We start from the raw sequence: 17,214 nt of genomic DNA on the forward strand, positions 1-17,214 counted from the left end.
CAAGTTCTCTCCTACATCACCACGGTCCAGTTCACAGATGAGCCGGACATCTATGAGTGGGAGATTAAAGGCAAGCGGAATGAGAAATTCAGTACGGGGGAGGTGTATCATTACCTGTGTGGAGAGGTTGGTGAAGTCTCTTGGTGGCCTGCAGTCTGGACCTCAAGAAGTATTCCACGGCAGAGCTTCCATGTGTGGCTCGTAGTGCAAAACAGACTCCCAACTCGAGACCGGTTGATTGGCTGGGGTATACAGGTACCATCACTATGTCTCCTCTGCAACTCAACTGATGAATCGCGAGACCACTTGTACTGGGACTGTGACTTTGCGTTCGAGATTTGGAAACTTGTCGCGGGAAGGTGTAGACTTACGCCTGATCGAACATGGGAGAGCTCTCTAAACCAAATGCTGTCTCTACCACCACCAAGTACTACTCGATCTCTGATTCTCCTTGGATGGCAAGCTTCAATCTACTGGTTATGGAACGAACGCAATCAACGGCTCCATACAAATCGGTTTCGTTCAATAGACTGCATCTTCTCCATAATAGATCATCAGATACGGAATAGGATCCAAAGCTTTAGAAGCACAAACCCTAAAAAAGCTTCTGCAATGATGCAACTGTGGATTCGTTGACTGAAGACACCAGCACCGTAGCTCTCCGACTTCTCCGTTTCCTCGATCGTCCAACACCATTCCCTCATCTCTTTCTTATTTCTACTGGGCTAAGAGCTTCATGGGCTTAGTCATTTACTTGGGTTAGTTGGGTTATTAAAATATGAGTTTCTATGGGTTAGGCTCACTCACTAATGCCTCATGGGCATTTGTAAACATTTTTATCTTTTTGCAATTTATATTAAGAATGCCAGTTACAAAAAAAAAAAAACTAGGGTCTACCTGCGCAAATGTATTGTTATATATATTTTATATTAAATGGTAACGTCAAAAATTATAGTTTTGTCTTGGATCTAGTAGAAGACATTGTAAGAAAGAAAATAACATGTTCCTCTCTATCTTTTTATTGAGAGAAATGGGCGTTTATGTATGTTTCAATAATGGCCATTTGTAACAAAAAACAACTTTAAAAAGTCGCTGCAAAATGCACGTTGTACGTATGAGAAACAAAGACAAAGGTTTTACCAAAAAAAATTTTGTCGAGGAATCCTTATATATGTATCGCCGAAAGTACGTCCTTTGGCTACAACAAAGACTCTAATTTCGTCCGTAATTATGAACATGCATATCTATAAAGATATATAACAAGCCATGGTCTCATTTATATGATGTATACGATATTAGAGTAAGAGAAACAAAATAGACATTTGTTTGTAACATTGTGTCTAAGTATGTAAAGGCAAATGGGAGACATTGTAGGGCAATGTTATAGTCCCTACCCAAACTTTTTCTGGACATACTCTTTCAAAATTTTAATTACATCCCTCTCTCGTCCTTGTTGGCTCTGTCTTCAAGAGTCTATTTGTCCTTGCCTACTACATCCCACATGATTTTGCTTTCACAAGAACAGGAAATCTTGATGTCCTAATTTGAATCCAAACAGGACATTTGGCTTTTATATGATCCCAATAAATAGGGCTATGATCGATCCAGAAATCTAGATTTACGGGATAAACATGAATGCTTTCGTTTACGTATCAGTGAAACTTGAACTTGGATCCGTGTATATGCTTATAATGATCACATGGCTAATATAGATATCATCATTAGTTATTAAATTTATAAATTTTATACGAAATATACGCGTTTTGACGTGTGTTTTCATTGATTCTATCCGCATACATGTGTTTTCGTATCCGAATTTAAATCACTGCATGCATGTGTTCCTAACTGTTTAGTAGTTTTTGTGTAAAATATTATATACATATTGTATAACTTTCTACTTCTTTTTTACGTCGAGTTATGCATATTAAATAGTCCCTATAGTTTTTAAGATATATTATTAATAACAATTAAAATTATGATCTATCAGCTAGTAAATTAACAAATAAGAAAAGAATATTATTGTGCATTCATACTAATGCATATCTCTATATATACATGTAAATGTTTGAACATACATTTAATAATACCTATAATATATTCACTGCTTTGGTCAACGTCAGAAGTAATCATAGCCAATTAATCGTTATCTATATTGTTATACTCAACTAATTATAAAAGCCTACTATGTCTTTGTACATATTAATATTTATTATTTTTCCATATCAATTTATTAACATTCCAAACTGTCCATACTCCATATATTATAAATACTTCTCCATGTACCTCTAACGTCCATAACATTTCTTCAAACAAAACCCAAGTTTCAGAGAAAAAGGAAAAGATTAAAAATTAAAAAATGACAATAAAGAGGTCATCTCAAGCAACATCGATCAAGCAAATCTTAAAGAGATGCTCGAGTCTAGGGAAGAAGAAGAACGTCAACGGTTGCTATTACAATCAAGAAGATGATAGTTTTCCACAAGACGTGCCAAAAGGTCATTTTCCGGTTTATGTTGGACCGAACCGAAGTCGCTACATCGTTCCCATCTCGTGGCTCGAATACTCCGAGTTTCAAACGTTGCTCCGACTAGCCGAGGAAGAGTTTGGTTTTGACCATAATATGGGTCTTATCATACCCTGTGATGAAGGGTTCTTCAGGTCTCTGATCTCCATGTTCAGATAAAGTTCGATCTAAAATATCCAAGAAAGCTGACTAATAGCTAAGTGATGGCCAGAAGAAGATCCGTGTTAGCAAGGCATCAATCCGCGGGTTGGGTTTTTTTTGTTCTTTTTTTTTCTTTCGAAGACGAATATTTGTAATAGTTGGAGTCTTTTTTTCCCTCAAGTCGGCGTGAAAGGTTAGCCGGTGATTTTGAGAGGAGTAGCTAGTTAACTTCTATAAATATGTTGTGATCAATTAAAAAAATCTACATGTTCTTTTTTTTTTTTGTCAACACATGTTCTTTAATCCACAATATATAAATGTTCCAAAATCAATAATTCAGGTTTGAATCCGTGTCATTAACTAGATATGTATATAAACACCTTTCGTGTTTCAAAAAAAAAAAAAGTATATAAACACCTTTCAATATAGTCTCTACTCCAAAAATAGTAGAAAGGGATAATGATTGTGTTTATCAGAATGAAAAAAGGTCAATGTACTTCGGTATGTGTATATACAATATTATCCAAAGTATACTGTATACTTTGACAAAACTCTTATGATCGGGTATTGGTAAAACTTAGAATCGAGTTTCATGAATTTAGAGAAAAATATCTAAAGAATGTAAGAGAAATTGTTTAAAGGGCTTATTAGCGTAATAGCCATTTTTCAGAGACAAATTAGGTAACTAACACTGATTTTGACATAATTCAGTGTCTGTCTTTTTGCTCACCTTTTAGCCGGTTATGTCCTTTTAAGTTACAAGTTACCAGTTACAATAGTTAAAATAGGCGACGTGGTGCTTTTGTGTCAAATATAAACACGCATATACATATACGCAGGGAGAAGCCAGCTGTAATTATCACGTATGATAGTGACATTACGAAGGAAAATAAAGTAATACTAAGTGTACGCGTATTACAACTTATGGGAACGTAACGGAGAAACCAATTCCTTAACATTGCTACTCATGATGACGAAATAGAATAGGTGAACCAAATAACATGGAAACTAAACCCTTACCTAAATATAAACTTTAAATTCAAATATAAACTTTAACCCAAATAGAATAGAACGAAATAAATAACATAGTATATATTGGTGAAATTATGAAATGTCTATAATTGCAAGAAAGAACTTAATGATGACCCCAAGTCCCCAACCATATACCTTCTCACCTTCAAAATACTAAACCCTAAATTATAATCACTAAACCCTAAACCATAAGCTCTAAACCCTAATATAAACTATAATCCCAAATATAAACATGAATTCCAAATAGAATGGAACAAAATAAATAACATAGTCTGTATTGGTGAAATTATAAAATGTTTATGATTGCATAAAAGAAGTTAATGATGATCCCAACCATACCTTTTTGCCTTCTAAATACTAAACGTTAAACTCTAATCACTAAACCCTCACCCAAATATAAACCCTAAACCCAAATAGAATGGAACAAAATAAATGACATAGCACATGTTGGAGATATTATGAAATGTCTATAATTGCATGAAAAAATTAATGCTGACCCAAACCATACTCCCTCACCTACTAAATACTAAACCCTAAACTCTAGTCACTAAACCCTAACCCAAATATAAACCCTAATTCAATGTCAACCCCAATCTTTCATAAACTAAACCCAAATTTCGAAATACCAGTAAGATGCATTTCCAATTCTACATGAGAATATAGAATAGAAATGTGACAAACGATATAATACAATACATATTGTTCAAATGTTGAAGTGTCTATAATTGCAGAGAAGGAAGTAATGCTTACACCAAATTCAGATTGATTGTAGCGAAAGAAATGAAGATTGACGACATTAAAGAAAATAGGTGGAAGAGACAACATCATATAAATATCATTCTCATTCAACATCACATTGTATTTTGTTTTATTTGATGTCATAATAAATTTTATTCCATTTAAGTTCAATATATTATTTATCTATGCAAAATCTTATACACACTAATATAAAATATATATATACACTGATACAAAACTCATATCAAGAGAACATGAAATAATAACGAACTAGATTGAACCCTCTAATGCATTCTTGATCACCTCAATCCAACGGAGGTTGAAATAGTTGTTAATCTGTCTTTTCAGTGGGTTCAAAACCTGTCTCGAACAATCTTTTTGAAAGGCCTAAATCGTTCATGCCAAACCTAAAGAACAAAGTAAGAGGGAAACATGGTTATGACAGAGTAATTCGTTCTATTTTATATAGAAAATAACATTTTATATTACAAACAGTATTGTTGATGAAAAATGGTAGCGCATACGTTACAAATAGCTAGTTTCCATCTCAAGTAGAATAAGTTGTCAATAGATTCCATCTCAAATAGAATAGTCTGAACATATAGTTTTTCTGTTCCATCTCAAATAAAATTGGCGTAAGAGATTTCACGCAGGCAAGTTGTATTACAGATGTTATTCCATATAACAAATTATATTACTATACTATTTACTATGTATTTCCCTTAATGATCTGTAATGTATCGGGAACTTGAGATCCTAAAACAAATTGGAAAGTGAAAGAGACTAATTACGTATCGGGAACGATGGGATTTACGCGGACGATGGTACAGACTTAACAAGTATAACACCCTAATTCTGAGAAGAGCCCCAACTTGAAAGAAAATAAGCACAGAGGAGGAGACGGTGAAGAGAATCTACGAAAAAGAAGGAGAACTTACGGGAGGTTGAGAGATCTGAGAAAAAATTGAGTTGGTGAAGTTGGGTTGGAAGGGTGTGTTACTAACCGCTGCTGAAACCGTAACGGAGAACCCTGACGCCGAACACGATTGAAAAGGGAGGAGGCAGGAGATGGAAAAGCTGTTGAGTCGTTGGAGGAAAACGGTGCCGGAAACTGTTCGACTGCAACAAAATTACCAGAGAAGTGAAAAAGGGAAGATGTGAACAAGGATAAGACACGAATGACTTTTGTGCTGTGAATAATTAAGATATTTAATTAATTTTCGTAGCAGGTTGTGCCGGTTGAGTTTTAAGGGTATTACAGTATTATTATATATATGTAGCAGCGTGTATAGAATCGTTAGGGTAAATAGCTAGACGATGAATTACGGTTTTTTTTGTGGTTATACGCTCCAATTTCCCTTGTTTAAAATACCATAAGTTGACAGCCACTTTAAAAAAAGACACTCAATCAAAAAAATTCTAACATTTAGGTTTAGGGTTAATTGATTATTTTTAGAGTTTATTATTTAGTAGGTGGGTTGGGTTTGTAAACTTCTATGAATATTTTAAAAATTATGTTTAAACATTTATTAATTATTTTTAAACGTTAAATTTTACGTTTTATAACACTTAAAGTATCTATGAAAATATGTAAATTTAAAAAGTGATATCAAACTTATGATAAAATTGAAATTCTTTCACAATTTAAATAAATTTGGAGCATGTTAAAATAAATTAAACCATTATTTAAATAAATTTGGAGTATATTAAAAGAATTTAAATAAATTAAAATAAATTAAACCATTATTTAAGATAAATAAATTAAACCATTATTTAAATAAATTAAACCATTATCTAAAATAAATTTGGAGCATGTTAAAAGAATTTAAATAAATTCTTTCACAATTTAACAATTTCACAATTATTTCCGTATCTGTTAAAATAAATTAAACCATTTCAAACAAATAATTCTTTCATTGCGCACATATGCACACATATTATAAATAAGACGAAATTTGGAGCATGTTTATATATTAGGCCAAATTACCTGTTTGGCAATCTTAGGTTTTATCTTTACTAAATAAAAATTTACAATCTAAAATATTTTATTCACAAAATATTTGGAACACATCTTTTTATATAATAAAATAAATTATAACAAAATTAAGAAAGTGGCGGGAATACATGTGTCACTTTGATATTTTTCACACAGATTAAAAAAATAGCGGAAATATATGTAAGTTGTTATTAATGATATCTCTCTAACCAATAGTATTTGAGATAAATAAATTTATTTATAAAATCAATGCAGTTTTCAATTAATTTTTAGATGAAAGTAAATATACTTTGCATTGGAATTGTAAAATGATATTTTTTTTGTAATAAAAATTGTTAAAGTGACAGTTATTATGAAACGTATGGAGTAATAATTGTTTCCAAATATCATTAATTAATGAGAAAAGTAATTAAATGATTTCACTCTAAATCCTTATCCTAATCTTATTTGTTAAATATTAAACCTTAATCATTAAATCAAAATAATATATATATATATATATTTGATAATTGTGGGGATTCTGTGACCGAAGTCAGCCGAATAATCCCACGAGGTCTGTAACATCCACATATTCTTATCATTTAAATCAGTCCGGATGGCCAACGGAAATCGAACTGCGGGATAGCCATATCAAGGTTATCTTTCAAGCACCACTAGCCCAACCCATTGATTTATATATATTTAATTAGTTAATATTATTTTGAGAAATTTTTTTCTTACATACTATTTTGGAATAAATATTTGTTTATGTTTAGTGTTATTCTAGAGTGGTTCTCAAATAATTTTTTTTATATTTAGTAATACAGTTCTCGAACTATCAGTTACCGTATGTTTCATATTTCTACGATGTGTCCGGTGAACTCAAAGTAACTGAGAGTAATTTAATTTAAATAGGGTAACAGAGAGAAAAATGGTAAGTAACAAAGAGAAAAAGTAGAGTAACATGTAATATAGAAATAAAAATTTAAAATTATCATATTTTATATAACTTTCAGAGGGAATAAAGTAAACAATATGCTTTACTTAAACATAAATGAGAGTAAAACAAATAAAATATGATTAATTGTTTCATCTAATTAATAAAATATATGTTAAACTGATGAAAACTTTTTATGAGCCATAAAATTCTCGCTATTGATACAAACACTTGATGTACATCAAAGTAAAGAGATCATGGATTAACAGTTTTGACCGGGTAATTGTGGTCGGGTGGTAAGAAAGTGGGGTTGGGACGCTAACATGCTTCAGGTTTGATCCATCTGTTGTGCGAAATTAAGTCACAATTATCCTGGTCATTTAACACAGATATGGATCCATGTTTTAGAACATGTATAAATGTTCAAATAGATGATCTATCCGTGGGGTACACCTCCCATTAAAAATTAGTCCGGGTCTCTTGAGATACCCCCGGATTAGAAAAAAAAAAGGTCTACCAAACACATTCCCTTTATTTATAAGCACTTAACTCAGTTACAAAAGATAAAAGAATCTTCCGTAACATATTAGTTTCCTTAATTAATTTGACGTGTCATTATCCTTGGAAATTATGTATTTGATAACATACTCAGTTACAAAAGATAAAATAATCTTCCGTAACATATTAGTTTAGTTAATTAATTTGATGTGTCATTATCCTTCCTGAAATAGAAATTATGTATTTGATAACATCTTACATAACCACTGAACTATCATGTCATACAGAATAAAATTGGTATAATGTCATACAGAATTAAATCATGCAAGACATGTTTACTCACATTAATCTCCTTCATACCTTAAGATGTTTTTTTTCCAATAATAGATCAGATGAAGTGGATACAAGTCATATATTGTATATAGTTTTGACTCTCTCTCTCTCACTTAGTCTCTCATTCTTGTTCATTCTTGTACATTATAAAAAATGTTCACATGTCTAGTTCAACAAACGCACATAACTATCACCTTGTCTGGGTTTTACATTGCAAGAACATGAAACTAAAATACTAAGACCAAACAAAGGTGCATTGTCTGGTCTGCTCAAAAACTAGCTTGCCCATAGTTCCAGTTGATCTTGAGTTTATGCATTGTCTTCTCGACATTGATGTGTACATGTTATAAATGCTAGTTGACGATATAAAAATATTACTATTTTAATGTATTATTTATTCTCTCCAAATATTGTTGTTATTTTGGTGTTTATGCATCAAACATGATAACATTGTTGACATCATAGATTTGAAACGATTACATTTCTTGTACTGCGCTAAGAAAGCCACTCTTGTTATCGGAAATGTCCTCCCGCTTAGAGCTATTCCTGAAGGAGCTGTTGTCTGCAATGTCGAGCATCATGTCGGTGATCGTGGTGTGCTCGCTAGAGCTTCTGGAGATTACGCTATCGTTATCTCTCACAACCCGTATAATGATACTACTAGGTTTGTGTCTGCAATCAAGGAACCATATGTTGAGATTGTTTGGTGAAGATCTTTACTCTTGTAGATGCTTATCATTAGGCCTGCCGGTTCGGATAGAAATTCAATTTTTTGGTTCAACTGGATTATTTTGACTCGAAGTTTAGTTGGTCCGGTTAGTTTGGTTCGGAATTGTGGTTCAGATTTGTTATGGTTTGATTAGAATTTATAAAAGAAAAAACAAATTAACTTATTGCTGAAACAAACTGATAACCGAATTATTTTTTAATCTGCCGTATTGAACCAAACTCAAACCCAAAACCAAAATTTTTGGTTTGCCCGGTTCGGTTATTTTGGTGAAAATTAAATTTTGGAGTCAGTTTGCCAAAGATTCTAATTTTGATGCTTGATTTTGGCACAATATTGAATTGATTATATGTATTGACAGGATCAAGTTGCCATCTGGATCGAAGAAGATTGTCCCGAGTGGATGCAGGGCCATGATTGGTCAAGTTGCTGGTGGTGGAAGAACAGAGAAGCCGATGCTCAAGGCAGGAAACGCGTACCACAAGTACCGTGTGAAGAGGAACTCATGGCCTAAGGTTCGTGGTGTGGCTATGAATCCAGTGGAGGAGGTAACCATCAGCACATTGGTCACGCGAGTACGGTTAGGCATGATGCACCACCAGGACAGAAGGTTGGTCTTATTGCTGCTAGGAGAACTGGTCGTCTAAGAGGTCAAGCTGCTGCTTCTGCTGCCAAGGCTGACTAGGTTTTAATAAGATATATATTTGTTTGAGTTTTGCTGGTGTTTCCTTTTGGACTTTGGTTGCGTTCTTAAAATCTTTGTCTAGAATCTGTCTTTCTCTATCGAAGCTTATATTATGCATTTGCAAATTTCATTTCCCAAATCTCTCGTCATTAAAATCAAGACTTGTTTAATATCTGACTAAGAAGAAATCAGGTAGATAGAGTATGAGAAGCTGAGCTTACCATCAAGGACACAAGTAGAATATTCAAACTGCTATTGCTGCTACTTAGAGCATGATTAAACATTTGTCTCTTATTTGGGATTTTTTTTTTCTTTTTTTTTTTGGCTCAACAACAACTTAATATTAATCCAAGGTCACTGTCTTACAAATGGCTTATCAGCCTGTAAACAAGAATTCAACCACAAAGGCACCGAGGGACAAATGATGTAAACGTAGAAGTCTTCTTCGCTATTCTATATGCTGACTTGTTACCACTCCGAAGATAGTACACCACTACAAAACCTTCATTTGCTGTCAGTGATATTGAGATGTCTTGAATAATGGGTTCAAGCACTAGCAGTCTCTTATTTGGAGTCTCATGATTTGACATTTTTTTTAATACTTTTCGGTTCAAAAAAACGTTTCTTATATTTATTATTTAAAAGACGATTCTTACTTTTTTTTAAATTAAAAATTAAAAAAACATTTTTTAGCCGAAGCTAAAAACTTCAATTAAAAAATCATGGTTAATTACGGTGTTAAGGACCCTGAAGCACTGCACTGCATGTAACCGCTGAACCTTTCTCCAAATCTCTTCACTATTTCGACACTAGCAAATTCGCCGCAACAAGCTCTAACCAAATTCACGGCTACGTGAGCTGTACGTGCTTTATTTTTGCGTGAGCCGATTGTTGGGGATTTAGTTTACAAAGCAAATTTAATTTATTTTGGTTCGATCCCTTTTAGTTTGGTTTATCATACCGGACAACCAAACCGAACCGCAAATAAAATATCAAAAAAGAAAAAATCATACAATGGAAACCTTCTGAATAAGACAGAGGGACTCAAAGACTTTTCAGGTTGGCTAACGAGTTTCAGGAGTGACTTTTGAGCGACTCAACAAGGCTTTCATTCATGTGGAGAGGTTCGACAGTTAGAGAAGACGACGGACTCTGTAATGGCTTCATCACAGAAGACAATCCTTTCCTTGTCTCCTTTCGCGATCCTCTTCTTGTGCATCTCTCTGCTCGACAAGACCGTATCCATCAGATTATCCAATCAGATCTCAGATCCCGTCGTTGATTCTCCCGATCGTCCCTTGAAATCTGCTGTCTTCTCTCTCGGGAGCTTCTGGCGATCGGAGGCCGCGTTCGGATGTATAAACGGCGTCGTACGAACGACAGCAGGTTACTCCGGTGGAACGAAGGTGAATCCGGAGTATAGAAAGTCGGGTGATCACGCCGAGTCTGTTCAGGTTAGTCTGAGCTTTGATCTCACCATGTTGTTCGATTTGGTTTATAGATTATCTATGTTCGGCTAAGAGACGGTTTTTAGCTTTTCTTAAATTTTAACTAAGAGATATAACGGCTAAGAGACCGGGGTTAATCATACCCACCCTTACGTTTGTTTGTGTGAGTCAGGTTGAATATGATCCAAGGGTAGTGGGTTATCGTCAGCTCTTAGATGTATTCTGGTCTAGTCATGATTCCAGACAAGTGTTTGGACAAGGCCCTGATGTCGGTAATCAATACAGGTAACTTACATTTTCTTGAGTTATCTGAATTAGTACATAAGCTAAAAAGATCCGAATCTTTTTTTTCTTTTTTTTGACACAGATCAATTATTTTCACTAATTCTACGGAAGAGTTGAGGTTGGCTACTATTAGCAAAGAAAGAGAGCAGCTTAAATCAAGAAGCAGTATCGTCACTACCCAAATTCAACAGCTTGGAACGTTTTACCGCGCCGAGCCTGACCATCAGGTTTCATCTTTATCTTCCATTTCTTTAAACAACGCCTTCAGCTGTTAATCCTTTGAGTTCTGTGATTTTGAATGTGTAGAAGTTTGAGCTGAAACAGCATCCATTCCTTCTTCAGCTGATTGGAAACATGGCAGAAGAAGAGCTCGAGAGATCAGCTCTAGCCACAAAGCTAAACGGTTATGCAGCAGAGCTCTGCCCACCAAGAGTCCAGAAACATATTGACTCTAGAGTAAACGAGATTATTAGGAAAGGTTGGCCGGTCTTGAAAGACATCTAATATATATGTCACTTGATTCTCCTCGTCTTGGTTTCGATTGATAGTATCTCGAATGTAAGTTTTGGTTCATTCTTTTGCCCAGGAATATTGGTTGTATACTTAACGCAGCAATGTTTGCATGTTTTGTCTTACTTATCACTCGCATAGAATAAGCTTCTTTGTTTCCCTGTAAACAGATTATTCGGACTTTCTTTTTTGTCAACGATTATTTGGACTTTCATCTTCTATCTTATTAAAGTTCAAATATTATTTGAAATTTACTTTTACCTCATATGTTATTTACAAAATATTTTATCATCAACTAATAAAAAGTTATTCCACTTCTTAGACAATTTAGACATTAATTTAAATATTACTTACTCTCTCTAGTTCATACATAATGTCACTTAAAAACTATTCACACATATTAAAAAAGAAAAAATAAAAATATATTAATGTTTTCATTAATTTTACCTAATTAATCAGTAATATTGTGATAAGTGAATTTATTTATTAGATTATTGCATTTACAATTAATATTCAGTTGAAAATGAGTAAATCGTATTGAAGTTCTTAAAACGATACTTTTTATAACAAGAAAAAATGTTAAATGACATTTTTAAAACATAAAAAATATTTTAAAAAATATAATAATTAATTAGAAACATTTAAATAATTTATAAAAAGAAATTTAAAATATATATGAGTAAGTGTTTTGAAGGTTAAATACTACAAAATATTTAATTTGCATAAAATAAATTTAATAGACGAGTTAGCTTATTTTTATTTTGATAATATATAATTGCATTTATTTAAGGGCCCCTTTATTTAAATTAAAATTAGTTATTTTATGAATAAGTTATTGTATATGAAATGATATATTTTAATAAATTGACATCAGATAAGTTTATAATTGAAATTTTATCAAAATCATATATCAGAATAATACACTTTTAAATTTTCTTTATTGCAGAATAATACACTGAAAAGAAATATATTTCTAATTTATTTTTTTTTTTAAATCAAGGAAAATATGAAAGTAAGTTATAGATGCTCTAATCGTTTTAATCTATCTTTCTTTACTGAACCATTTAGGAATCCGGTTGATTTGCTTCACAGTTTGCGTCGATATCCAACATTTCTAAATTTGAAATTTGAAAAATGTCAAAACCAATCAAGAACGACTTCAAACTCGAGGCTTTTTATGTAGTAGTTAACACACTCGAAACACACAATTCACAAATTATTGTGTAGACATTAGACAAAAAAATCGCGAATGTGGAATAAATCTTATAGTATTAAAATCCAGAAATATCTACGAACCACCTGTACAGTAGTAAGTGTGTTTTCTCCGAAAAACACATCAAATTTCCCACGTGTACGTTCTAGATTCACCTAGTACACGTAAGAGATCCTTCAGCAAAACTTATAACCAACAAAACAGATACACGTGTACATTTCTCAGTGCATATATACTACTGCAAGTGCTGAAAAAGCAAACAGATAAGCACAAACAAAACAATCTTCTAACTTTTTTTTGGTAAAAAATCTTCTAACTTAATCCTCTGTCTTGTTTCGCAAGTGTTCCCTATAATGGCGAAAGAGAAAAACGAGACTCCAACGGTGAAGAAGACTCCTATGGCGTCAAAAGAGAAACCAAAGAAGCTTAAAAAACCCAAAACCACCACTCATCCTCCATATTTCCAGGTAAAAGAAAAAGATGTTTTTATTTTGATTTTTCGAAAAAAAAAAATTTTTGTTTCTAAAATGTTTCTGCCTCTTTTTTTTCTTATGAAGATGATAAAAGAGGCTTTGATGAATCTGAAAGAGAAGAACGGGTCAAGCCCTTACGCTATAGCAAAGCAGATAGAGGAGAAATACAAACCTCTACTCCCTGAGAATTTCCGTAAAACACTTTCTCTGCAGCTTAAAAACTCTGTCGCTAAAGGTAAGCTCGTGAAGATCAGAGCCTCGTACAAGCTCTCAGAGACCACCACGAGGACAACGAGGCAGCAGCAAAAGAAGAAGATGGAGACTCGGTCGAAGAAGACTGTGAGCAAGCCAGAAATGGTGACGACGAAAAAGAAGAGGAAAGCAAAGAAGCCAAGACAGCTTAAGTCGATCAAGTCTCCAGGGTCTAAGAAGGTCTTGAGAGCTTCCGCTTCTTGATCAACAAGAAAGAAGAAGAAGAAGAGTGTGTGTGTGTGTGTATATGAAGAATAAGGGTTTTCTCTCTGTAAAATAGTTGACTCTGTTTTTCTTTTTTGGTTTCGGTGTGTCTCCTTCTTTAGGGCTTGTCAGGGTAAGGAGTCTAGGTATGTATATAAACTACGTACTTGTCAATGTAATATATGCAATAATTTGTGGTTGTATAGCCCTACGACTGTGGAGAGACAACACCTTCTTACCCTTCTCGTCTCTTAGAAATTAGTACCTACGATCTCGTGTTACTCATTATGTTTGCAAAGAATATATATTTGATCCAGCGGAAAACGTCTTCATTCCATTAAACACACACAAATTCGCTAGAATCTGTACCCACTGCCACATGATTAAAAGTCATACGCTCTACCAAGCATCCATGTACTGTGCACATAGACAAACTAAACAACGAGTGCTAGGTTGTTTCCGTACAATTCTCGTCGCCTCTGCTACTCGATGTGCTGGTACGAAGCTCTGTCTAACAACTCAGTCCACGAGATAATCTCAAGGGGTTTCAATCTAAAAAAGGGATTGGCTGATGAAGCTCTCTCTATACCGGCATAATTCTCTGTCGGGAGTAAGTTAAGAATACGCAAATTGGATCAGTAAAAATCGCAAGAAAGATTGTGTATTGGTTGAAATTTGATTTTTTTTCTAAAACTGTTGAAAAATTCGAAGTAAACATAAAAGTAAAAAGAAAATTAAAGTAAAGATAAAATAAACTTTCATAAAGTAAACATATAAAGTAAATATTGGAAATAAATAATTTATTAAATTATTTTTATGCTTAAATAAAGACACCTATGTAATATTTCTCATTGTTGAAATAAAATCAGATACGTTAAAAAAAAAAAGACGTCTACATTTCTCTATAAACGAATTTCGGTCTTTGGATTATGTTTTCCTGTTTTGGATAAAATAAATTAAAATAAAACTTTCATCAAAACAGATTTTTTTTCATATTTCATGATTTTTAAATAGGAGAATTAGGTGGTATGGCTACAAAAAAAACAATATTTAGATTAGTAGCCAAATACCCTAGAATACATCGATACGGAGTGTATTTTATATAATATTACACTTCTAACCTTCAACGCAACCGGCTAAACCTGCAATTTAAATAAAAAAAAATTATTTAAGAGAGTTAAAATTAAACGTGGTCATCAGAAAGTCACACATTTCTTCTTCTTCTTCTTCCTAACGTCCTACATGGTTTTCATTCCACATTATTGTTATACTATACAATTTATTTTACATTTATTTTGTTATCTGAATCCTAACACCTTTATCTTTCACTTTTGTTTCTCACGTTACAAATGAAAGATTAGGCTGCCAAGTAGATTGTTCGAAACTGGATTTGAGCCATCTGGTGAATATATTCTCATTTATATGTAATAATACAATGTGTATATAAGTGGAATAGATCGTGTATACGTAGAATGGAAAGACCATTCATGTGAAATGAAATATTTGATCTTTACTATTTGTTGTATTCTATTATAATTGCATAACATAGACATTTCATGATATCATAGACATTTCATGATATTATTTGGAGTTAGCATTAACTTTTTCCATGATATAATATAAATTTTAAAAATTCATCAATATGTACTATACTATTTATCTAGTTCCATTCTATTTAGATTGAGGGTTTATATTTGGGTTTAGGGTTTATATTTGAGTTTAAGGATTAGTGATTATGGTTTAAGGTTAATTATATAGGGGTTTATGGTAAGATTGTTATATGGTTAATTATTGAGGGGTTTAGGGTTTAGTGATTAGAGTTTAGGGTGTAGTACTTCTTCTCAAATCTATTTTTCTTTCCATTTTATATAGTATAGGTGATAGTACAAAATATTATATATTATTTTCATATTTTAATTTAATCTAAAATATTTTACATTTAGATTTGGGTTTAGGAATTCAAGTTTAGGGTTTAGTATTTCAGTCTTAAGGTGTGTTGGGTTTAGGGTTAGAGGTGGGTTGGGGTTGAATTACAAGAGTAGTTTTCATTCCATGTTAGATAAAATAGAATAATAGTTCAAAATTTATATATTTATTGTTTTTTGTTGTTTTCCTTAAAATATTGTAACTTTAAATTAAATTTAACATTTGAGTTTGAATTTAGAGACTTGAGTTTATGGTTTAGTATTTAAGTGTGCAGGTTAGGTTTAGAGTTTATAATTCTGTTTCGTATGAAGATATTTTGTTTGTTCTATCTGACGTAGTACTTTTATAAATGGAATACAACACTTACGTAGAATAGTTAACCCGTACGTAGACAATATTAAATTTCAATTTCTCTTGGACATGTGCTCTCGTCGACGTTAATCCTTGGTCCCACTGTCACTGGTAACTTAGAAAGGATAAGGACATAACCGGATAAAATGTGTATGAAATGTTATCAATTTAATAACGTCAAAATCAAAGCTATTTACTTAATGTTGACTCCAAACCTGGCTAGATAGCAAATTCACCCTTTTAAATATCCAATCTAGATCCCGACTACAATGACCTATATAAAAAAATTTAAACCCTAAAAGAAAAGTATCAACTATTCTATACATATCGACTATAGAGACATACAATTAGAACTAAGGATTTCAGACGAATACGTTCATGCTCTATTGATCAATAAGACACTACTTTTGGTATATTCCTCCTTGAGTTACTGCACAACACTTCATAATTTCGTACTATCATGAAGAACCCTACTTTATTTTATCCTAACAGTTTTGGCGATAGAATGAAAGGGATAATCGTAGGTCCTCGGGCAGAAGTTATAGGCATCTTTCTATATTTTGTATCTGGAGTACTTTACTTAATTTCTTCTGCACTTTCGTTCGGGTATTGATCGGTCTTGGTTTGACATGGTTTACGTGTTACTGGTTCCCGGAAGAGTTAATATCTACATTAGCGTCACCCTTTTATACTAATGACTACATGACAATGACCAAAAGTGAGCAAGAAAAACCCTTGGCCACCAAGACAGTTATCGGCTTACTAGCTCAAATCGAGATCCTTGCAGAAGCTAATCGCTGAGATGAATTATGCCAGAGAAAGTAACAACATTCTGACAATAATCATGGAATCTTCTCATATATTCAAACCTTAAAAGAAAGAATGGAAGAATATCCCAAGAAACTAAAGCATAGCGTACATAAGCTATCACAGTTTAAAGCCGAGAAGAAAACTCAGCCTTC

At 32.9% G+C, this 17,214-nt stretch overlaps 3 protein-coding genes and 1 pseudogene across 3 annotated transcripts; all 4 read left to right on the plus strand.

Moving 5' to 3' along the window:
- The first annotated feature begins 1,270 nt into the window (after positions 1 to 1,270).
- Positions 1,271 to 3,004, plus strand: LOC125577787 (protein SMALL AUXIN UP-REGULATED RNA 10-like). Its single transcript, XM_048739633.1, has one exon. The coding sequence runs from the start codon at positions 2,357 to 2,359 to the stop codon at positions 2,681 to 2,683; it is 327 nt and encodes a 108-aa protein (XP_048595590.1). The 5' UTR covers positions 1,271 to 2,356; the 3' UTR covers positions 2,684 to 3,004.
- A 4,774-nt stretch (positions 3,005 to 7,778) lies between these two features.
- LOC106362788 lies at positions 7,779 to 10,391 on the plus strand (annotated as a pseudogene).
- A 235-nt stretch (positions 10,392 to 10,626) lies between these two features.
- Positions 10,627 to 12,047, plus strand: LOC106366425 (peptide methionine sulfoxide reductase A5). The gene is made up of 4 exons (XM_013806022.3): positions 10,627 to 11,044; positions 11,211 to 11,323; positions 11,406 to 11,550; positions 11,630 to 12,047. Exons 1-4 carry the CDS (start codon positions 10,748 to 10,750, stop codon positions 11,825 to 11,827), a joined length of 753 nt encoding a protein of 250 aa, XP_013661476.1. The 5' UTR covers positions 10,627 to 10,747; the 3' UTR covers positions 11,828 to 12,047.
- Positions 12,048 to 13,289: 1,242 nt separating this feature from the next.
- LOC111200897 (histone H1) lies at positions 13,290 to 14,178 on the plus strand. The gene is made up of 2 exons (XM_022692397.2): positions 13,290 to 13,513; positions 13,604 to 14,178. Exons 1-2 carry the CDS (start codon positions 13,400 to 13,402, stop codon positions 13,973 to 13,975), a joined length of 486 nt encoding a protein of 161 aa, XP_022548118.2. The 5' UTR covers positions 13,290 to 13,399; the 3' UTR covers positions 13,976 to 14,178.
- Positions 14,179 to 17,214: the final 3,036 nt, after the last annotated feature.

The sequence above is a fragment of the Brassica napus genome, chromosome A9 (assembly GCF_020379485.1).
Source record: "Brassica napus cultivar Da-Ae chromosome A9, Da-Ae, whole genome shotgun sequence".
NCBI lineage: Eukaryota > Viridiplantae > Streptophyta > Magnoliopsida > Brassicales > Brassicaceae > Brassica > Brassica napus.